This window comes from Cadophora gregata, assembly GCF_030347475.1.
Source record: "Cadophora gregata isolate MNR1 chromosome Unknown scaffold_14, whole genome shotgun sequence".
In the NCBI taxonomy this organism is placed as follows: domain Eukaryota; kingdom Fungi; phylum Ascomycota; class Leotiomycetes; order Helotiales; family Ploettnerulaceae; genus Cadophora; species Cadophora gregata.
Window position 1 is genome coordinate 292,454 of NW_026695937.1, and position 23,104 is coordinate 315,557.

Consider the following 23,104-nt stretch of genomic DNA (forward strand, 5'->3'; position numbering starts at 1 on the left):
CCCACTGAGTACAAGGATGGCCATCCGCAGCACGATAACATCGTGGTCTCGTCGGTCAAATCGAACGAGATTTACATACATTTTGCAAAGGTACCGAGCTAGGCAGAGGTGTGGGGTTCTTGGAGAATGACCATGAACCAGTTATGGCTCCCACCAGACAATGTTGATTGAGGATCTTCTGTCCACGTTGAGTCAGGAAGGCTGGGCACTTTCTATATAATAAGCATGGTACCTCCTCAGGTTCTGCTTTAGAACATCATACTTACCACTCACTCAATCATCAATCGTATATCAAGATGCTTCTCAAGCTTACAACAGTTGTGCCTCTCCTGCTCTCCATCACTGGGTAAGTTCATACCTCTGACTGTTGACGGACTACTGTTCATTGTGTCTTTATCATTGCTTGTTTTTTAATCATATATGTAGAGTCCAGGCCGGCTATTACAGTGTTGGTGAACAATGGGGCTGGACATTTGGTTATGAGACTGCGAGACAGCATGTCAGGAACGCCTGCCACGGCTACTGGGAGGGGTCGCAATTCAAAAATGGAGCGTTCCAAGACACGTGGTTCAAGTCAAACTCGTACGTGTGGCATTACCTACCCTACTACCTACCTCCATTGACCATTGTAGGGAGTCTTCCCTACCTGCGACCGTCTGTATCAATGCGGTGACAAATAAGGTTGGAGGGTATCACATGGTACTCCAAATCACCAACCTACAGAACAATGCTCGCACTTTGTCACAGACCGATTGTGAAAATGGGCTCATGTCTGAGATCGATAGCTGCCCTGCTGGTGGCCAAAGTGACAAATGGGGATGGAGATTCCGGTACGCTCTCTGGAGATTTCGTCTTGGATGAGGCAATCTTGCTAACAATTATCTCCATTAGCTCCGATCCAAACCTTGGCTGGTGTTAAATCTCAAGGAGAAGAAGTCGTTCGCTCTATTTGATTAAGATGAATATTATAAAATTCAAGTCGAGATATCCCAAAAATATTAGTGGAGTTTACTTGGACCTTTACTTTGTTGATCTTTTATTTTCTCGACCTGTCCCGTCTCCACGCTGCCGATTATCTTTTCACACAGAGTAGTCAAGCTCGGGTTCTTACGCTACGGTAGACACAAGGGTTACTGCCATTCGAATGTTGAGGGCTAGGAACTCATTTACGACCCTTCCCTAAGCTTCAAAAGTCGTCACTTGTTAAGCGGTAGTCTTGAAGACAAATTTGACTAGGAAGGAGACTGCTAAGTAACCAGCCGTATGGAACAGCGAGCTAAACATCATTTCTTTGTGAAAGAGGTGGAGAGTGTTTTACAATAGCTGTGAATTATTATTTTCATTATCGAAATGGATATGTTGTTTCTAGCGGAGGTTCCCTTACCCAAACGAGAAGACCTGCTACGCTTCCGACATTTAGAATTTCCGGCAGGCAGGTCACATAACTTTTGAATTTTCGAGCGATCTTTCAAATAAAGAAAGTTCACTCAACGGGAATAATATCTGAATGAAAACAAAGAAATTTGCGGGGTCGACAGTTCTGAGGAACGTAAAGACAAAGGCACACTGTGCACATACAGAACTGGCAGTTAGGTTTCGGACGGAAATTGGTTACCAACCCCAACGGGAACAAAACATCATTTTCTTAACTCGAAATCTCGTTTTATCTGGCCGTAATTACTGTCTCAAGCGATACAAAAACTTTCTCACAAGTGCTTCTGTTAATTTTGGTGTTCAGTATTTCTCCAGGAAAATAGTTAAATTCTGCTCGTTATCTGACTGTCTCCAAGCCCGCCTTCAGGCCCATCTCCCAACCCATGGCGAAGATAATTCTCATCAAATCGAAATGGCTATGAGGAATTTCGATCCCTTTGAAGCGAACGACAGATTCTCGAACCGTGACCGACAACTCATTGTCATTACCGAGAAGTCCCTGAACAGGATCATCTTCATTCAGAAGGAGCCTACTACTCGCCAAGGTCTTGGATATAGGCTTATCTCCCGTAAGAGCGACTCGTGGTTTACTTGAATTCCCGTTGAAGTCAAACTCGAGCGAGATACGTTGAAATGATCCCGGCTTGAGGTTCACTTGCCCGAGATCTTTCAACTCGAAACGCAGTTTACCATCCCACATGGAGAATTCGAATTCCACTGGAGTGTGAGTCTGGCCCTTCTCGATGAGACAGACACGAGCTCTCATTGCGTAGCCTCGACTTTCTTTGGGTTCTATGGTAATGGCTCTGATTGGGAAGGGTATCGTCAAGAAAAGTGGGTCGGACCACCAGGAGCAGGAGCCCCAGCGCTCCAGCCAGTAGGAAGAGCGAGTGGTTGCTTTTTCAGGAGGCATTTCGATGGTTTAGTTTCTATGTTGGAATTGATAAAGCATGCAGCTTGAGATAATTATATGTAGAGTGACCAGCTCTTGTCTCTAGCCAAGGAACAGTCAAGACCTATAACAAAGCTTGAAAATTACAGCAATCCATTGTTCTTCATGGTTCCCTGCAGGCTATGAATATCACACCTTTCAGAAGCTTAAGTCGGTGAAGTGGATTTGTTCCAGTACAGCAAATGCAACATAATTAAAAGAAGAAAGGATTTAACTGATGATGATGTGTTACTCGTCATCCTTCCAGTTTCTGGCGTGCTTCATTCCGCAAAACCCACTTAGTGAAAGAGAAATAGATTGTTTCTTCCGACAAAGAAATACTGAAATTGTTCGTCTTTCACCGACGAAAGAAAGATTGCATGCAGAAGAATGCAACATAGGTGGTCTTGTCACAAGGATTACGTAAATGGTTCACTCGAGCTTGTCCAGTAGAGGGTGTGTTGAAAAAGATGTAAACTCCTGAGATCTGTTTTACTACATTAAACATGGGGCTTTTGTAAAATTTATAAAGAAATCGAATACTTGTGCTATTGTTCAACGCTCATGATTCTGGTTAATGAAAGCAAGGGTTGAAGAAGCACACGAGGTCTCGCTTATATCCTCATTTCTGGTTTAGCCTTGTTGACAAGCCACCCCCACTCGATGACCAACTTAGAGAGTGCGGATGAGTGGCAACAATATAGTAACATTTGTTATTTGAGTATCTTAGAAAATTGCTGACGACAGTCAAAGAGCTGAACGTGGAATAAACGGCACCCAAGTCCTTCGACTAAGCCAATTGAGAAATAATCTCGCCCACATATTCGCGGCTTGTCCAAACAATCTTGCAATAGGAGTGAAGGACAACAGAAGAAGTATTTGATGACATCAAAGATTTTTAAAAAGTAAATCCGTAGCTGTATTACTTTCTTGAAATGACGATCGCCAAGGTGGAACATCGGAAGTACGTCACGCTTGATGATGGTGCCAAGTGACAATGCCAATGTTTTTCTCAACATGATCACAAACACGTTTATAATTGAGCCAGATCGATTGGTTCAGGAAAAGATGTCTCCAAGACCTTTGGGAAAAGATGGAATTCTTCGTGAGTGCTTGGTATGTCTTGATTTCGATGCTTCTTAAGAAGAACGCGCGCTCAATTTGATGCCCAGTGGGACGCCTGTCAGTAAACAGATTTCACAATCCATCAATAGCTTGACTTCATTCTTACTTGTAATATCACTTCTTATACTTGAGCATGGCTATCCTTCAGCAATATTCTTGGATCATTGCGTTGATCTCTATTGCGTTCTGCGTGAGCTCTTTTGGAAATGGTGCCAACGATGTTGCCAATTCTTATGCTACCTCAGTAGCAGCACGGACTCTGACCATGCCGCAAGTCGGTATTCTGGCTATGATAACAGAATTTGTTGGTGCTGTGGCTCTTGGTTCGCGAGTGTAAGTACTCCACCATTTCCTTTTTGGGACAGGTCAAGCTTCTTCGCTCAAATCAAGCATGCATGGCTTTCTCTGAATGATCCTCCGATCCTGGGCTGACTCGGGTCCCATCATCCAGTACTGGTACGATTAAAAATAATATTATCGACATCAATCACTTTACTGCAAAACCGGCCACCTTGATTCTCATCATGGGCTGCACCGAGTTTGGTAGCGCAACGTGGTTGATAGTAGCCACCAAGTTTGGATTTCCTGTGTCGACCACACAAACAGTTGTCGGTGCCCTTATTGGTGCAGGTATTGCTGCAGGTGCCGATGTATCATGGAGTTGGAAATCAGGAAGCGTGTCCCAGGTTGCATCTTCATGGGCTATCGCGCCTTTGATCGCCGCAGGCTTTTCTGCCATTCTATTTGGCACCATCAAATTCGGCATCCTAAACCGCAAAGATCCTTTCAAGTGGGCCATGCGACTCACTCCTTTCTACTATGCATTTACAGCCGCTGTGCTGGCGCTCTTTATGGTTGTCGAAGTTCCTAACGGAGATTCGCTGGAGGAATTCGGCGTCGGCAAGATCCTGGGTATTGTCTTTGGTACTTTTTTTGGTGTGCTCGGCTTTGCCTACATCTTCTTCATCCCCTATTTTCATCGCCGCATCGTAGCGGGTGACACTCGCATCAGATCATGGCACATCCCTCTCGGCCCTCTCCTCTGGCGCGATAATCCACCACTCTACTGGCCTTCGAAACGAGGCACTGGCGTCAAGGACTACTCAGGTGGAGCCAAGTTAACAGGCCATGGCCATACAGCGACGGCCGCTTCACAAAACACACCAGTTATGGCCTCCAAAGCCACTCGTCCTGAGGGCTCAGAGTCGCCAGTCCCAGATTCAGAGAAAAACGCAGTTCACCAAGGACCATTGGAGCATGCGGTAGTGAGAGATGCTCGCGAGAAATATCTTGGCCCTACCGAAGGCAAGAAATTCTACCACCCAATGCGCGCTTTTGCCTATGTCAACTATATATTCTGGCGTGGTGTCAGTAAAGATTGTGTCACCTTCGATGATGAGCACCTTCATAAAACTCATGCTCATGCAGCAGTCTACGACAACAATGTGGAACATCTTTGGACATACGCTCAAGTTGCTTCTGCCATGATGATGTCTATTGCCCGTAAGTTGCTTCCCAATTCAAATTTTCCCAGAAATTTAGTCGAAAGTCTTACAAATGTTGACATTTCAAAATTCAGATGGTTCCAATGATGTTGCGAACTCTGTAGGTCCATGGGTTGCCGCGTACCAAACATACACGACTGGTACAGTTAGTAGCAAGGGAGACACACCAGTCTGGATCTTAGTCATCGCAGGTTTTCTTCTCGGTACTGGATTTTGGTTCTTTGGATACCACATTATCCGCTCCCTGGGAAACCGCATCACTCGTGTCAGCCCCACTCGAGGCTATTCTATTGAGTTGGGCGCAGCAATCACCGTGCTACTGGCTTCCCAATTGGCACTTCCGGTTTCAACTACTCAGTGTCTGACTGGAGCGACAGTGGGTGTAGCATTGATGAATTTCGATGCTGCTGCGGTGAACTGGAAGCAGTTGGGTTTTATTTTCATGGGATGGATTATCACTTTGCCCGCTGCTGGATTGATAGCCGGCCTGCTGACGGCGATGGCGCTGAACACTCCTCACTTTTAAAGATAGCCATTTGATTTGCTAAGCAAGATCTGAATCAAGCCTGCTTTGCTTCGGTAAATGTCTTTCTAGTACAGTTGTCTATTAGGTAGATGAGATCTAGATGTGTAAAATAGAAGAACATGTATCATATAGCCACGCTATTATTTATTTCGACATAGTGAGTGATGGTATCGTTCCCCCGCTTCCTTTGGTGTTTGGAGACCTTTTTGGTCTATTTCCAAAGGCTTGCAACCGAAATAGTCCGTTTAATTTATTGATCATATGGAGGATTGCCTGATAGAATATTGGCGATGCGTTGATGCTGGAATACCCCCAGAAGTAACTTCGTAACGATGGTCCCTGAGCTTCCTCCCTGAGGCAACCCCTGAGCTGACCTACTTGGCAACACAAGAGAAATGCGGGGTTGAGTACCAGCAGACGATCGAATAGCATGTCTCGAAAAATGTCCTTCTATCTTGGGTGGAAACGAAAGGTGTTTCTATGCTTCCGAGATACATTTATTGAGCCGATTTTCGTTCCCATTCGATCTTTGCCTACTGATTCCGAAATTCTGCTCCAACACATCTCCCGACTTCTTCATATCTGCGCTTGCGACGCGTACCTCCTTACAAGGCCAGAATATCGGCTTATCCATAATTTGGCTGCGGCACAATAAATTAGCCTGTTCATCATTACAACTTCGCCAAGACCTATCTCGATCGACCACCAAGTACTGACCTGTAAGTCCCAATCGTCACACAGCACTTGTCATGGTTCGATCCGATGATTATGATATTACTCTATATTAACAATATGTCAGGTCTACTACTGTTACTTCTGCTCGCACCTGTTCTGGCATTAAAAACAAGTGGCATGGCACAGGTTAAAACTCACGTCTCTGAACTGAGACCGTCTTATGATTACATCGTCGTCGGCGGAGGAACATCAGGCCTGACTGTTGCGGATCGCTTATCCGAAGATGGAACGAGTACTTCGCTACGATTCATGATTTTCGAGTGCCTGTTACTCATATGTCTACAGAAACTGTCTTGGTAGTCGAGTATGGGTATCTCGACCACAGCCCGGATATCCTTCTTCCATCACCAGCAAAAAATGATCGAAACATGTCTCGTTTCTACGACTACATGTCTGTACCACAGACTGAGCTAAACAACAAGACTACCATTGCCTATGCGGCAGCAATCGTTGGAGGTAAGCACCGCTTTGTTGCTATCTCTCTTGAAAACCTTGTATTTGAATATTATTAGGAGATGCATGAATGCCCACAAAATGCTTTCGCTCTTGAATATGAACTCTATAACACCTCGACTGATTATCATCCCCTTAGGTGGATCTGCCGTTGATCATATGATGTTCGACAGAGGCTCTGCCGATGACTATGATAATTGGGAGAAACTTCGAAATCCTGGATGGGGTTGGAAAGAGCTGTTACCGTACTTCCAAAAGGTTGGATGGCCGTTTTCCTTACGACCCTCTAGCTAATACTCTGCATAGAGCGTGAAATTTACCCCACCAACTCGGGAGCAACAGGAGAAATATGGCTACACTTATGATGAGAGTGCGTATGGGGGCAACGGACCCATCCACGCCAGCTATCCTCCGTTTCAGTGGCCACAGCAAAGTCAGAGCCCATCCATAAGTCTCTTTATATCTTTGCCCATTATCTGACTGAACAGAGCTTCAATGGAATGCATGGCTCGATCTCGGTATCGAAGCCACAACAGAGGGAGCCGGAGGCGAAGCACTCGGCCTCTTTTGGATTCCAAGCGCCATGAATCCCAAAAATGAAACACGCTCATACTCTAAGACTGGGCACTACGACCCATCATCTCTTCGCGAAAACTACCACCTCTTGACCGGACACCAAACCAGAGAGGTTGTCATCTTGAAATCGCGAGCCGAGGGGATCACGATCCATGCCAGAGATGGCACTGACACAGCACTTACGACTATCTCCGCTACCAGAGAAGTTATTCTTGCTGCTGGAGCATTCGGAAGTCCCACAATTCTACAGCGCAGTGGAGTCGGTCCTAAAGATATCCTTGAAAGCGCAGGAATCGAAGTCAAGATGGATCTTCCTGGTGTTGGTCAAAACTTCCAGGACCATGCAGCCACCCTCCTGCTTTACACATGTATGTCATCATCAGATATCTGGAGATAAATTCTAACTTTGGGTAGATGCAACCAATTCTGAGCCAAATTCTCAGACAATAACCACCAATGCATCGGTCAAGGCGGAGGTGGAAGCGGAGTACTACAAGAATAAGACTGGTGAGTCTTCATCCAATCGTATGCAGAGACATATCAGCTTATCACACTAATTATTCAAAGGTCCTATGACAGTTGGTTACGGCAACAGTGTTGTCTTTCTTCCACTTCCAACCATTGACCCGAACTACGAGTCTTTGATGCGAAAGCTGGCCGCTCAAGATTCCGCCGCCTTGCTTCCGCCAAGTTATGATAAAACTCTCCATGCAGGCTACGCACTACAGAAAGAACTCCTTCTTGAATCGCTGGCCTCCAAGAAATCTGCAATCCTGGAAGTCTTCTTCAATGGCGATCCCACTATGGTTCTGGTCCTGCAGAAACCGCTCTCTCGTGGCACAGTTTCGATCAACCCCAGAGCACCCTATTCTAACCCCATCATTGACCCACGCGTCTTCGCCAATCCAATTGATCTTGAAATGGACATCTCCATGGTGAAATACGTACGAAGGTGGTTTCGGGCACCAAGCCAAGCTTCACTCACTCCTGTGGAAGTATTACCTGGCAGTGCGGTCCAGAGTGACGAAGAGATCACTGCTGCTATCAGGGAACTCTCTGTTCCAACACTCGGTCACGCGCTGGGAACCTGCTCCATGATGCCTTTGGAGCTTGGTGGGGTAGTGGGTTCAGACCTTCTTGTGCATGGGGTTGAGAAGGCTTGAGTGTTGTTGATGCAAGCATCATGCCACTCGCTCCAGCTACGCATTTGGACGCAACGGTCTACGCAGTTGCTGAGAAGGTGAGTTTGTGATTATTCTTTATGGTTCTTCTGTCAGGTATACTGACTATTTCTAGGTTGCAGATTTGATCAAAAGCCGGGCCAGATAAGGATTTGTGGTTGTGGATTTGTACACCCCAGTGCCCAAATCCGATTTGTAAAATTCCCTCTGAGCAATCCAATCTCTCTTGATTTAGGCCTGCTATAAGCAGTAGTAATTGCTACTTTCCAGCAACCTCCACTCGTCGCCAGCTCTTTCGAACCAATTGCTATTGCCCGTTCAGGTGATAACTTATTGAATAAGCTACATTCTCATGCCAAAACTCCAATATTTAAGGACGCAGATGTTTCACAACACCCACTTTTAAAACAGAAACAGAGCTTATAAACTCTTCAATAAGAGCGATGGCTTTGATTCGTAACATTATTTGTGACTGTTATTCTTATTAAGTTAAGATAATTAGAAGAGAAGTATATAGATTTACTTCTCGCTTATGTCTAGGGCGCTTATAGCGTTGCTGCAGAGTTGCGAGCGCCGAGAGGTTAAGTTAAGCTCGTAACCACTTAATATTATACTTTAGCCACGATCCTCTTTCTCCATAAAAATTGATTTATCTTCTCTAAATCATGTATTTAATCTTTCCCTACCTTATGAAATAAAGCTCGACTATAATTAACAAGTTTTTAAAGTGTTAATCATGACTTTTAGTAGTGAACAGATGTTTATGCGTCGTCAGTTGACCATTACTGTACCTCGGACTAAGAAACAGGGAAGAAGATCCAGAAGTCGTCAATTTGTATAGACTAATTTGGACTTAGGAACAGCGATTGATGAGCTCACCTTGTATTCTTTTCAGAGAGTTCATCGCGGCGCTATTTCGCCGGTTTCGCTGCCGGTAAGGCATACTATGGCCTAAAGCTTGGTAGCCGTGCCGTTAATCGGTGCAGCTTCTTCAGTCTTAATAAATCTGCGAATTTATACGTCGTGATAACATTTTTTTGGCCAACTAAGGTACTTGCAAAAGGAGCCCAGCTGTCCGATCTAAATCCACGGGGTAGATTCTAATAATAGAACCCAATATGGTGATACCAAAGCGCCTTTGAGCCTCAGGATGCAGGAGCACATCTGTGGTTGGAGTTCTTGAATTCATTGAGATCCATTCAGCTATGCCAGTTCTACCAGGCCAGAGTACAGTCCACCAAGTAAATGAACTAGATCACGATATCTTACCTTTTCTCATTTTCGATTCTCCCTGCGTCATTTTAAATTCCTAGAGACAGACTAAACAACTAATTATAACTGCATCTAATTACTTAAAAAATCTACGCCTTGTTGATTATGAGGTTTCAGCCCATCGCTACATCCCACCAGTTCCTCTGTGAATTATTCGTCGAAGATAACAATCTCTTCATCCTTCACACTTTCAATTTCAACATAGCACCCTTCATCTATCTCCTTGCGGGTGCTATGCTCTTCCTTTATCTCCTCAATTCTAACATAACAATGTTTACTTGTCTTGTCAGAGGTACCCTCCTCCAGCTTCTTGCTTTCAGCTTTGATAAAACACTTCTCACTTGTGATTTCGTGAGTGGTGTCCGGCTCCACTATCACGCCTTCAACTTTGATACCAGACTCTGCAGTGGCATCTTGAAGTTTCAACACTGCATCGTCTGGCCAGGCACTCTTCAATGACTTCCGCCACCAGTCCGACTCAAAAACCTTCCTCTTCACAACTTCAACCTCAGGTACCTGCCACTCCCCATGTCGACCCTTCAGCTCCTTTAAGTCTTCCTTCCTTTCTTTGGTACACTTTCCTGCCATCCAAGCGGCCATCCTAATCTTCTTCGCGAGCTTCATTAGTTTCCACTCATCAAGCAAATCATCAATGACGATCCACATCGTCCTCACCTTTGGAAACCACAAGATCCAAACCACAAGCCAAACAAAGAACCGCTCGATCATGTATGGCATACTCTCCAACCTCAATGCAATGTTCTCGCACATCGCCGTCTCGAGTACGGAATCGCATCGCGCGAGGACGTTGCGGACACAGTATCCTCCAAGCTCGAAGTCCAAGATGGAGTCGAAGTACAAGATGTCGAAGCGGGGACTAAAGTACCGACATGGCTTGTAGAGCGGTTTTGGGACACGAATTGAGTTCGAGGTGGAAACGAAGTACTTCTCCAGAGCTCGGAGACGGAAGAATCGTATCGCTTCATATCGTGATTGTCGGTTGACCTGCAGGAGTACGGGATCTTGTGGTGGTGGTCGAGGCCAGTTGTACATGGGGAAGCTATAGTCGTGGCCGCCTCGATCCAGAATGGGTTGGATGATACGGAATCGAGGAAGAGCAAAACGCCAGATCATGATTTGGAGCTCTCGGGGGAGCATGGCAAAAAGATGAAATGTCTTGGTGCTATTCTCTTGGATGGAGGCTGATATGGCGAGGAGTCTGTGAAGTTGAAGAGCCGAGAACTGTCGGACTTCCTGGATTGTTCTTTGATGCACCGGCCAAAGGCATTCCGTGTGCCTAAAAGGTTGTTGCATATGTGTGGGAGACGGAGATATATGATCGAGCATTTCGAGAGATTTCCAGGATTAATAGACAGTTTGTTGTAGTTGTGGTTGATGCTAGAAGCAGAGGTTTCGAGAAAGGTTAATGTATGTGTGCTCACCGCTAGTAATTCAATATCCACAGTGTTTTACTTACTATGTCTAGTCTTGTGATTCATCTCATACCTAACTCCTAGAGATTTTTGTGGAACAAGCCAAGTATTGAAGCGGATAATGCCCTTGGACGGAAATGGAACTTTGAGAAATGGGCTTGTAACAAGTCTTTTCCGACTTGCCAGATAAGAAATACCACATTCTGCCATGTTCATGTAAAATTCTGGGAATTTGGTTGATTACATAGAGAAAAAATGCCAGAAGAAAGGCAAGGATGGAAGTGATGATTAGCATTGTGTGAAAATAGACTGAAAAAGGCTTGCTGGCGCTGTTCCATTACTTAGATAAGCGGACTACTGCCTGAGTAGTTGCTGAGATAGTTCACGTAATAAATTCCACCACCGTCGTTTGGCTTCTACAGCCAGAATATAGCAGGAGCCCGAAATTCTAGGACCCAGAGTTTGAACTGTCGGAGCTATTGGAATTGCAATGTGTGCCTGGTCATCCAAATAGCTCAACTGACCCTTGGTCGGAAACTAAGACATTAAGCGAGATGCTAAAAGCTACCAACCTAAGCGATGCAATGTCAACAACGATGTAAGGAACCATTACCACGTGCATCATGCGGGATATGCGATCAGAAAATTAACAGGGATAGCGATGATGAATGCTGAGTTTTAATGTGAAGTGAGCGCTTGTTAATCATAACAAAGCGTGTAGATTGGCAACTGTGCTGCGTTATCTCGTCGCTGGGAATGAATAGCGTAATGAGCGGGCCAAGGAAACGCACATACCATAGATTCCTAAAAAAATAATCTCATTTCCCTTAAGTACATGCAAGCTATTATTTTACCTTTTGTAAACCCAAGTCTCTGCACAACTTTACAATGCCAACGCCATCAATGTTTTACCCCATGTCAGCTTCACATGCATCATTGGTCAATGACGCACACCCGATCCGAACTTATCGCAACATTTTCCGATGTTCAACCCAGTTCCCCTTGAACCCAGGATTAACCTGAAAATCCTCCGGCTCTTCCGGCTCAGTTTCAGGGAATAAGGCCAGCCCCAATGCCACGATCTGAATAACAGACTCGAAAAACCAGAACACCGGCTCCGCAACAATCCAAGCCCGATCTCTGGGATATCTCTGCCAACGCGAAGCTCGCGCACGATATCTGTACGCCAAAACAACCAAGCCATACAGGTATATGAGACCTTTGTCGACTTTCGCAAGCCACAGGAGAAAGGCCAGGCCCAGGTCGGAGACCATTGGGATGTGGAAGAGTGATAGGAGGAGGGTGAAAGCAGTCCAGGGACTCTTGAGCCACATTCCGGTCTTGAGAGAAGCAAAGTTGCTGCGATATGCAGCGCTATATCTATCCCGAACCAGGTTCGCATACGAGATCAAGCCGCCGTTCTTAACAGGGAAAATGCATTGTACGTGTGTGGTCGGTTGGAAAGCTGTCTTGTAGCCCATTTCGCGGACTTTACGCGTGATGAAGTGGGCGGCGCCCGTGCGCATGCCTCCATATACTGGGAGAAGGCCGATAACTTTCTCATGGGGGAAGGTGAAGCGGAAATCCGGGGACTGAAGGATGCTGGTGCGGACAAGAGCGGTTTTGGCAGAGGCAACTTCGAGGCCGTCATCAATACTGTTAGTGATGGCGCTGGCGAGGTTGTATTGTCCGTAGTAGATGCATTCGCGGAAGTTCATTAAGTTGTAAATGAAGCCGTGGTCGCAAAATGTGTGGTCGATGAGGAAAAGGTTGATGGCGAAGAAAAGGATATTTTCGATTGTAATCAGTAACCAGTCTTTGAAGCGTAGGAGCTTTTGCGTCACGTAGTACATTGGGAAGCCGGGATATATGGATATTTCCGGCTTCAGCCCCAAGTAGGAAATGCGGTAGTCCTTTGCATTGAAGTACGTGTGATTATTGCACATTCGAGCCATGGTAAAAGGTACACCGACGAGACCAACCTCTGGATTGTTGAACGGCTTGAGTGCTTCTTTCAAAAAGTTCGTGTTCCATCGCACGTTCGAGTGGGCGTAGCATATTATGTCCGTAGTCACTCCATTGATAGCGTTGAGGAATTGATGGCGGAGATTGCGCTCTGGTTCGTAGATCGAAGTTACCTTCACACGATGAGTACCGCAGTGAGCGGCGACAATGTTCAGCTTCTTGTGTGCTTCCAGTCCGCTAGTAGCAAGAATTACTTCTGCGGGGTTGTTTTCCAGAAGGGTGCCAAGCGCATGCAGGAATTGATCACTGTCTCCGGTGTCCACCGTGTCATTCACGACATAATCTCCCTTCGTGGGTATGACCACCGTAACATCACTCGTCTTGTATGCAGCCGGTCGCGTACCAGTATCTAGCTGACTGAAACTATCCGTCCTTCTATATTTTGCGAGATATTTCGATAACCTGAGCACTAATATTATCCCAAACCATTTGAGATAAATATTATCCTCGACATTAATACCAAGGAATTTATATCGCACCAGATATGACGTCCATTGGTGCACGAGAATGTTGACAGGAACAGAGAGAAAAGCAAGATAAGTCGCGCCAGGCCAGGAAGATATTCTCAGGCTATTGACGAAATTACTAACAGCCCAGGTGCAAGTGCCAATAATGGCTAGGAGCATAGAGTTCATCGTGTGTATACCCATCACACTCTCGAGATAGGTAACCACAGCATTCAAAAGGTCGCTATAAATTGTGGAGGCATATCCAAGGCTTTCAGGTATCCAACTGACAAGACTGCGTAGAAATGAGACAATCTTTGACTTCATGTAAGATGACAGTCCAGCCCGGAGTCTTTGTCTGGTAATAGCTGACGATGTAGAATTATCTGAGGGCGAAAGAAGGGCAGACGGTCTGAAGTGTACTGAAGACGGACCAGACGTGGCGGATTCTCCTGTATTGTCGTGTGGTGCAAAGGTAGACGAGAGCCTGTGAAGGACCCATCTGACTATTCCGGATATATGAGACTGGATCGAGAATACAACTCGTGGCATCCATCCAAGTATTGACTGCAGAAGAGCCACGGACTTCGTTGCTGCTGTTGGCGCCGCCACTAACGCCAAGAGGGACAATCCTGCAACGAGCCCCAAAAACATTATCAGAAGACCTCGTGGAGTAGAGCCGACAGTACGAAATATATCAATAATGATATTTGTGATTTCCCGGATGCTGCCATTATTGATTTCGAACAACGATGAACTGGCTGGTAGATCTGGGTCTTCGGGGACAGCAGTCCGGTACATATCCGTGTGTCTGATAGACGTTATTGGTGTCCGCCCAGCATGACCTTCATTGGCAGAAATACCATATCTGTACGATTTCCTGTCTGGTACCACCGGGGTGCGGGAAACATGTTCTTCATCGGCGAAAGTCTCATAGCTAGGCGGTTGTATAGTTGGCGTTATCGGCGTACGCGGAGGTGTAGTGTTGGGTGAGATGAAGTCAATCGAACTGTTCCGTCTCGACAACATCAACGGGCTATTCATGGGAGATAAACGATATCCCAAGTGATACAGTAATCGATTTGAAGCAGCTATGATGAGGTTCGGAATGACCATGATGATAGCAAGGAGTGTCCTGTTCATCACTCCTTGGGGTACCATGAGCCACTTTCGGTGAGCCCTTTTGGCTTGGCGAGACAATACATACATAAATGGGAATACAGTCAACAGTCCGGATATAATTCTCAGGAGACTCTCGTGTTCCCGAATGGCCCATTGAGGCTTGGCATTTGCCGCTCTATGCCATTCTTCCGAATTACGATTCATCAATGACATTGCTTGTGCAAGATGGGTAACAAGCGCTGTTAGAAGAACGCCCAGGGCAGTTGAAACAGGCTTGAATCCATATTCATCAACAGCGAAGGTGATGAAAACAGCATTCATAAAAAAGTCCAAACTCCCTGCGCGATACAGATTAAGTCGAATTGCACCCGTAAAGCTTCCCCATTCCAGGGAGTTTGGCTCGACAAGGATTGTCATAGGGTCACCCATCCAGCGGTACGCACGATACGCCAGCACCAAGCCCAAGGTAATGACTATGAAGACCTTCAATCCCTGAGATGTGACGGAGGCAACGATCTTGTGATTTTTGTTGTCGACGAGGACGAGGACCTCGACAAGCCTGTCAATAGTTCGATGGTACCACGTTACTCGTTGGAATCCGGCAAATATACGCTCGTTACCAACTCCAAATTGTGGCGTATCCGAGAGTGGGCTCGTGATGGTTGTCGGTCTGCCGTTTCGCAAAATGGCGATAACTCGCCAGCAGAATATTATGTTCAGACTAACAAGGACATAGAGAACAGCAAGAACGACTAGCAGTGGAATAACTAGTCGAGGGTTCCCCAAAATTGGCAAACCCTTCAGCTTCTGAAGACCCCTTACAAAGGCAGCAGGCCACTAACAATCGGTAGTTAGCAGGTTGTATCACCGACTCCGAGTGTTCTGCAGAACCGAGGACAGCCACTCACTTGTTCGGCCTCTGGGAGTTGTGCTTTGGGGAAGTAAAATGTCGCATTATTCCACATCCATATAATGAACATCAAAAGAAGGCGAAGTATGAGCCATGCGAGGCCCAAAGCAACGTTGATCAGGTGATGGCCGACCTTCAGAAATCCAGATTGCCAAGTCGGTTCCCCATTGTATATCACGACAAGAGGATTATCTACAAGATAATTTAGAGGAATTTCTTCGGGTTGGCCCATGTTGTGTATCTAAGGCGTGAACGGCAGGGGTTGAGAAACAAGGGAGTTATCGGAAAGTTGTCGCCAGAAGATGGATTCATAGGTGTAAATGAAGGAACAGCAAAAGAACAAGAGAAATGACCTCGGGACTACCTCTAATACCATCGTAAGCAGCTCTTAATTTCACTGTCTGAAACCAGCAGGACATTCCGCATTCCAACTTCTTCGCTGAATGCATTGTCTTCTTCTTTCAACTGCCCGATGCGGCACAACCCACAATTCGAACTGCAGTCTAAACTCACGACCAAAGTAACAGTTTTAATGATATCGAGTCTTGACAAACGGAAAGTCCGTTGCAAACCGCACGAGTTACCCTCGAAATAAACCAGGAATGATTTGCAAATACCTACTAGGTATCTACCTAGGTATGCATGGTCGACGATACTACTCACGTGACCGGACAAAGTCACCCAATATCGGGCGTGAGGAAAATCATTGGAGGGCAGCAATAAGACGCAATACGCAACGAGAAACAATAATGAGAGCTATAAGAAAATGGGACTTGGAAACATGTGGAATCGACCTTTGGCCATGAACTAGCATTTGGCATTGAACGACTGCCCAGGTGTGAGCAAAATGGATTTCCACTTGGTCCAGAAAGCAGAAGGTTGTTTGCCGAGGACACCAGTTTGATTTTATCAGAAGAGTGGTGGAGCTGTCGAGGAAGAAAGGGGCTGCCATACCTAGGTAGGGCTGTAAATAGAAGAGGATGGAGAAGGATCTAATGCAAAATAATCTGGAGCATTACCAAGGTACGCTAGCTAGGTAGGTGTAGGTAGTCCGAGGTAGTCTGGAGGACTAGCTTCATATCACGTGCGATAAGGCTTATCGGTGCCCACTTGGTGCCCATTTGCGGGGGAGCTCTCCGTCATACGAGTACACCCTGACAATAACTCTCGTCCTACAAAAGAGCACGAAGTACTCTGCTCGTACGTCCATTTCTCTCTCCGTCTATGCAACATCGTTGTCATATCACGGCAAGCTACACTCCAACAAATATCTGCAAGCAAATACTTACAACAAGCCAACCAACCCTGACCTACCATCGTGCCTATGATCCCCTCTAGAAGGTCCCGACTCCACGTTCACGACGAAGTTGCAGCTACAAGTAAACCAAATCAAACCATTCCTCCCAATCTTCTTTCAGCTATCGAATCTCTAAAAACAAGCGCGAAGCTCAAAACCTCCCGTCTATCCTTACAAAATGGTGTGCAGCTGCTGTAACCTGACAGCCCCGCGGTTCGAGCCATTTATCGACCCGTCCTCTTTACAACTGCTCTGCCCTCTCGACAACGAGAAAAAGGATTTCAAACTGGCTGTTGGAACTTCAAGAGAGGGTAACACAATGCAAAGCATGCTTGAGCATCTGCCAATCGAAATCTACCATAATTGCCTCCAGTATCTCGACCTTGGCAGTATCATTACGGTACGAAGGCTGTCGCAAACCACACGATCAGCAGTCGACTCACTGCTTCAATACAAGGAGCTTTACGAACATGCGCCGAACATTCTGAGAGCCTGTTTGAAGACTGGAATAGCACCTCATATTCCACTCGTCCGACTCCATCATGCACTTACGACTCTGGAGTGCCACTATTGCAAGACATCGTACTTATTCCTGAATGCCCTTACTCATTAGCAATAACTAAAAGTATTAGTAAAACGCCTTCTTTCAAGTTCAGTTCGTACCTCTCCCTCCATACCGGCCACCGAACCTGCTTATTCTGCATTCGCAACAACACTCTGCTCAAAACAGCCGAATTCCAGACTCTAGTACCACTTTGCTGCAACCCACGAACTTCAATAGTCATGACCTCCTTGCCCCTATTCCGAACCCTTCCAGGAGCTTATAACACACCGCTCGACCCCGGAAACGTTCCACCTCCGCCGACGACTTTGGTTCTATCCTCTGCCATAAAGACGAAACCAGGCCGTTCATTCTCGAATCAAGAGCGGAAGGTCATATTTGGTAATGAGGAAATACCATCTGTTGCGCACCATCCTTTAGTAAAATCAATCAACGAGTCCAATATCAATCCAGCTGAACACTATGTTGGTCCAGATTCTGCAAAACAGATTACCCACAGATACGCCTCAGTAATCGCGTTCCCATACGTTCCACCATCAAGGACCATAGGTGACTATGGCCTCTTCTGTAAGGAATGCGTTCTAATGATGCGTTACCGTGAGGAACAGTGGACCAGAAAGCAGCGCAGGCGCGTGAACCCCATAGCCAGCGCTCGTACCATTGACATCGTAACAAAAGCGCGAGAGATGGCTTGCAGGCAGTACGTAGTGTCCGACGAGGCTCAGGCCGAAGCCGTCAAGTTAGAAGGAGATAGGAAAACAATGAGTCTCACGGAGCACCTGAAGACTCATGCTGCCGATACGACGCTCAGCCCGGAATGGAAGGCGTGGCGAGCAGCACAGAGGGGACCACCACTACCTTTATTCCATAACGACCGGTTTGGATGATAATCGTCTCACCACAGAATCTTACAGACACGGAAATATGCCTTGTATGATGCTGCATCCCCGTCTGTCTATGATGCTGGTAATTTTATGAAAATTTTCCGCGGCATATACTTCTTCCTCCCAAGAAAAGGAAGGCAGTCGACTTTGAAACATATCTGTTCCAATATTGCGATCAACACCAAATTATTGTGGCAGTCCAGAGAGTCTGAGATTGGTCTGGAATCATGAACGGCCAGAACGAGTAACTGTGTCATAACGGTACATGACCATGGTAAACAACATCTTGAGCCTTAAGCGAGACCCAGCAAGGAGGCTGTTGTCTCACACAGACCACTGCGTACATCCTTGCGAGCATAATTATCACTTCATCTGAAACTCCACTTCTGTTTTGATCTCATTCTGATCTATCATATGTCTGTCTACCATTACTAATTCCCTATTTGGCTTCAACATTTACATTTTTTCTGTTTTATATCCAATTTACAACGTCCGTCCCACATTCCTCCTACCCCACCTACAACCTTTCCATTTCCGCACCTACCCTACCTCGTTCAGAACATGCAAACAAGTAACATCTACACCAACACAATACCACAACTACCACCAAGAGGAAAGTCAACAATGGGACCGATTTCGTGAACTGGGAGGCTCATGCAGGATTTCCAAGGTCAGAAAGGTCTGTGTTAGAGCCAGAAGATATCGATCAACCGGAAATGGCAGCTCTCCGAACCCCACCTTTCCCAGGAAACAATCAGCATATCCAGAATGGTTGGGAGGGACTGTAATTAATTGTTGTATATTCTATCGAATGGACAGCGTCACAAGAAAAATGAGAGTTGGTGGAATCAAATTTCTCACAACATGCCCGGAGAAGGAGATACCAGCAATGCATCCAAACGCTCCTTTAATTGGAACCAGAGTCTAATCCAAATTCTGACAGGTAACGTGTACTTGGAATGATGGTGAACAATCACCACATATCTGAATGCCAGGCACCATCTTCGGGGTTCTCTGAGATCACGAGTCGGGCATCCAATCACGAGACCAGTATCTCTTGCCGCCGTGGCTTGACTAGACATGGCCTAGTCGTACAACACACCCAGCCACTAGACTTTCTGTTAACAACCACCAGAGCCATTAGAATCATTACCTTGATCCAATTTGCCCTCAAATCTAATATATTGTCGCATTTATCCTGTTCCAAAATCAACTTTTTATTTACCAAGCGGAGGTCCTTCAACATGGGGAAGAATATCCACACCAACATAATGCTCGACCTAGAATGTACCGGTATCCTTCCCAACCCATGTATCCTCCAAATCGGCGCCGTACACTTCGACCTTGACACCGGAGAAGAATACTCGCATTTCTGTACCCCAATTGGCCTTAAGTCATGCGAAGATGTGAAGTTGCAAAGTACTGAGCAAACTATGGAGTGGCTTCTTGAAAATTCGCCACAAGTACTGCAGGACAGTAGGAACAGCGAAGTCACGATTTTCCAGGCGCTGTTTCGATTCAATAATTTCCTGAGGAAGGCTCTTAGGACGAATAGGCATCGTCTGGAGGAGATGGGTCGCTTGTATGCTTCTGATATGTCTGAGCTGATGGTATGGGGAAATGGTGCCGTGGCGGATAATATATGTAAGCAGTCGGCCACCAATTCTTTCTTAATCACTCAGATTTGCTCTTTATGAACAATTTGTCTCCGCTCAGAGTTGACGACGGTCCTGGGACACAGGGATAAATTCAGCATATGCAGCATGCGGAATGGCTGACCGCAAGCCTTGGACCTACAAGAACGACATGTGTGTGAGGACTTTAGTCCGAACAGCAGGCGATATCCTTGGGAGAGACTTTTCTAGAGAAGAGCCTTTTCAGGGTACCAGACATGATGCTCTTGATGACTGTAGGCACCAGATTCGATACATGGTAAAAGCTAGAAATGCGATGAAATCGCTTTCAGAGAAGCCAAAACTGAGTTCAAATGTTTTGACGACGCTTACAATCGGGGAAGAACAAGATATAGAGGAGACGGATGCAAATCATGACGATGCGACAACGCTTTCTGATCCTGGAATTCGCGAGCCGAGCTTACCACCGAACGACGTTACAACAATCACAGAGGCTGTGAAAGTCTTATCCACAGTTCCTCAACAGCTCGAATCAACCGCGGTCACAAACATATCTCTAGAGAAGATCCCATATCCTCAGGAGCCTGCAACAGATTTCCAAGTTTCATCATCAACAGAAGAAGTCCTTGGACCATCGCAGGATTTCTTTCGGGCAGACGAAGACGAGGATGATGCTGATATGGACGCTTTATTGCAAGCAGCATTTGAAGTATACGAAGAGGAGCGAACCCCAAGAAGCAGTCAAGTTGATACGATGATATTACCCGACTCCTCTCATCAATCATTACCGACAATCCAGGAGAGGGTGGCGGACGAGAATGGCTGTGGGCAGCAGTCTACAGAAGCCTCAGCGCTGAAACTGTCGGAACAGTTGAAGAAAATGACAGTGTCTTGATAAGTTTGGCTTTATCCTCTTCTGGGGGTTCTCCGTTCATGGCGTGGATATCTGAGATTGCCGAAACCATTACCAGAATATCGAAGGACATTGGCACATATACGGCACTGAATGCTAATGACGTTGATTCAGCTCATGAGCCTCGTCACTTGCACGAACGCAAATCGTCTTGGGATTGCTTTCAAGCTAGAAATCTCCATTTCCTCAACAGTATAATACAAAGAAGTATTTGAGACACAGTGTCTACATACAAAATCTTAGCCCCTCTACACGAAGATTAATTAGATGAGTCTGCTTTGCTCGAAAGGCAAAGTCTCCGAGTCGCAATCTTTGTCATTGCTTTGCTCATGAAATCATATATGTACTATTTTATTCGATCTTAAAAACACTAGATGGAAGAATAGCTGTCACACTTCGCTCTTCGCCAATACCCAGAGTTCCATCTCAATTCCAGCTCCCTCCCTATCAGTTGCAAGTCCCATATTTTCCTCCCACTACCAGTCTCAACCACTTAAGCATTCAAGAAACCCAACAAATCCTCATTGACACCTTGAACCTCTATGTTATGCAAACCATGCGGTCCACCAGGGTAGACCTTCAGCGTTCCCTTCTTCAACAGCTTGACCCCAATCTCAGCCGCATCCGCAATCGGCACGACCTGATCCGCATCACCATGAAGAAGCAACACAGGGATATCGATTTTCTTCATATCCTCCGTCATGTCAGTCTCACTGAATACCGTAATGCAATCATAAGCTCCCTTGAAGCCGCAAATCATGGCCTGCTGAAACCAGCTATCAATGAGACCCTGCGAGACCTTTGCACCAGGTTTATTGAATCCAAAGAATGGTCCGGTTGGCACATCAACGAAGAACTGGGCTCGGTCGGCTATCATGGCTGAGCGGAATCCGTCAAATACTTCCATGGGCGTGCCTTTGGGGTTGGACTCGGACTTCAACATGATGGGTGGGATGCCACTGATGAGAACGGCTTTGGAGACGCGAGATGAGCCGTGACGGCCGAGGTAGCGGACTACTTCTCCGCCACCAGTTGAGTGACCGACCATCATGACATTCTTGATGTCGAGGTGCTCGAAGAGCTCGGATAGATCGTCGGCGTATTGGTCCATGTTGTTTCCGTCCCAGGGCTGCGAGGAGCGGCCGTGACCGCGGCGGTCGTGGGCGATGCAGCGGTAGCCTTTTGAGGCGAGGAAGAACATCTGGTTTTCAATGTTGTCTGAGTTCAAGGGCCAGCCTGGTATGGTGTTAGTCTTTTGATTGTATATATAGGTTGGAGGTATGAATGGTATAGGTAGACCGGACGCACCATGGGAGAAGGTAACTACTTGTCCGTTTGGGTTACCCCAATCTTTGTAGTAGATTGAAGTCTGATCTTTAGTGGTGATGAAAGGCATTGTGAGGCGTGTTGATGTTGTTGGTAGGTGTGGGGAGTGTTTTATTGACTTTGAAGGTGAGTCCTTGGCGCGTTGCTTGAGGATCGATATGATTTAATTCAAAAGAAAGTGCAAGTACTTTCATACTTATATATTCTCGAATTGTGACGTGGAAGCTTCAAAATAGCACTCTATCAGAGAATCGGCTTCGATGTCAGCTTCAATGACGTCTCATCTGGCCCCGAACTTCCAGATTCGGTTAATTGAGAAGGTGGGGAATACATATACGACGCTTGCATAATACTTGCAGACCGCGACCACTCTGGGACCTTGCGATGCGAACCGTCCACTGAAAAGCCATATGCGGAAATATGTATATCCAAGAGAATGTATCTCGACGATAAGAAAGTATCTAGCGGCATCTTTATCAGATTGTGTTTCGTACGTCAAGTGGCTGACAGTGCACTGAACGGCAAGTAGTGTGCTTACTCACCAGCCGGCTTGCGGCACAAATATTTCCATGGAGGAACTTGGAGCAGCATATCGGTGTCCTGAATGTTGTGGCTTGGTACCTGCTTAAACGATAGGCGACGAAAGTGGGCCTGGGTTCGTCATCATTATTCGGACTCCGAAGGAATCGAAGGCTTGAATTTCGCCTCGAGGAAGTGGTGATGACCATTCTTTGTTAATTCAGAGAGAGGATGAACTTGAAAACTTCAGACAAAATCGAGAATGGCGAAACTGCAATTAAGAGTGTGTCTTCTG

The 23,104-nt window shown here is 46.1% G+C and overlaps 9 protein-coding genes across 9 annotated transcripts; 5 read left to right on the forward strand and 4 right to left on the reverse strand.

Annotated features, from left to right (window-relative positions):
- The first annotated feature begins 74 nt into the window (after nt 1–74).
- On the forward strand, nt 75–1,308 carry ONS95_004189 (uncharacterized protein). The gene is made up of 4 exons (XM_058497538.1): nt 75–346; nt 427–582; nt 633–830; nt 892–1,308. The coding sequence occupies exons 1-4, from the start codon at nt 297–299 to the stop codon at nt 917–919; spliced, it is 432 nt and encodes a 143-aa protein (XP_058352263.1). The 5' UTR covers nt 75–296; the 3' UTR covers nt 920–1,308.
- A 463-nt stretch (nt 1,309–1,771) lies between these two features.
- On the reverse strand, nt 1,772–2,347 carry ONS95_004190 (uncharacterized protein; the record flags this gene model as incomplete). Its single annotated transcript, XM_058497539.1, has 1 exon — nt 1,772–2,347. The coding sequence occupies one exon, from the start codon at nt 2,345–2,347 to the stop codon at nt 1,772–1,774; it is 576 nt and encodes a 191-aa protein (XP_058352264.1).
- Nucleotides 2,348–3,623: 1,276 nt separating this feature from the next.
- On the forward strand, nt 3,624–5,521 carry ONS95_004191 (uncharacterized protein; the record flags this gene model as incomplete). The annotated part of the gene is made up of 3 exons (XM_058497540.1): nt 3,624–3,823; nt 3,942–4,993; nt 5,070–5,521. The coding sequence occupies 3 exons, from the start codon at nt 3,624–3,626 to the stop codon at nt 5,519–5,521; spliced, it is 1,704 nt and encodes a 567-aa protein (XP_058352265.1).
- Nucleotides 5,522–6,313: 792 nt separating this feature from the next.
- Nucleotides 6,314–8,448, forward strand: ONS95_004192 (uncharacterized protein; the record flags this gene model as incomplete). The annotated part of the gene is made up of 7 exons (XM_058497541.1): nt 6,314–6,488; nt 6,542–6,712; nt 6,849–6,967; nt 7,016–7,142; nt 7,198–7,653; nt 7,700–7,792; nt 7,853–8,448. The coding sequence occupies 7 exons, from the start codon at nt 6,314–6,316 to the stop codon at nt 8,446–8,448; spliced, it is 1,737 nt and encodes a 578-aa protein (XP_058352266.1).
- Nucleotides 8,449–9,888: 1,440 nt separating this feature from the next.
- On the reverse strand, nt 9,889–10,896 carry ONS95_004193 (uncharacterized protein; the record flags this gene model as incomplete). The annotated part of the gene is made up of 1 exon (XM_058497542.1): nt 9,889–10,896. The coding sequence occupies one exon, from the start codon at nt 10,894–10,896 to the stop codon at nt 9,889–9,891; it is 1,008 nt and encodes a 335-aa protein (XP_058352267.1).
- Nucleotides 10,897–11,988: 1,092 nt separating this feature from the next.
- ONS95_004194 (uncharacterized protein) lies at nt 11,989–16,687 on the reverse strand. Its single transcript, XM_058497543.1, has 2 exons — nt 15,673–16,687; nt 11,989–15,601 (listed from the first exon to the last, which is right to left on the reverse strand). The coding sequence occupies exons 1-2, from the start codon at nt 15,904–15,906 to the stop codon at nt 12,137–12,139; spliced, it is 3,699 nt and encodes a 1,232-aa protein (XP_058352268.1). The 5' UTR covers nt 15,907–16,687; the 3' UTR covers nt 11,989–12,136.
- Nucleotides 16,688–17,149: 462 nt separating this feature from the next.
- Nucleotides 17,150–18,420, forward strand: ONS95_004195 (uncharacterized protein; the record flags this gene model as incomplete). Its single annotated transcript, XM_058497544.1, has 2 exons — nt 17,150–17,553; nt 17,604–18,420. The coding sequence occupies 2 exons, from the start codon at nt 17,150–17,152 to the stop codon at nt 18,418–18,420; spliced, it is 1,221 nt and encodes a 406-aa protein (XP_058352269.1).
- A 1,268-nt stretch (nt 18,421–19,688) lies between these two features.
- On the forward strand, nt 19,689–20,946 carry ONS95_004196 (uncharacterized protein; the record flags this gene model as incomplete). The annotated part of the gene is made up of 2 exons (XM_058497545.1): nt 19,689–20,061; nt 20,159–20,946. The coding sequence occupies 2 exons, from the start codon at nt 19,689–19,691 to the stop codon at nt 20,944–20,946; spliced, it is 1,161 nt and encodes a 386-aa protein (XP_058352270.1).
- Nucleotides 20,947–21,457: 511 nt separating this feature from the next.
- Nucleotides 21,458–22,360, reverse strand: ONS95_004197 (uncharacterized protein; the record flags this gene model as incomplete). Its single annotated transcript, XM_058497546.1, has 2 exons — nt 21,458–22,200; nt 22,273–22,360. The coding sequence occupies 2 exons, from the start codon at nt 22,358–22,360 to the stop codon at nt 21,458–21,460; spliced, it is 831 nt and encodes a 276-aa protein (XP_058352271.1).
- Between the last annotated feature and the right edge of the window lie 744 nt (nt 22,361–23,104).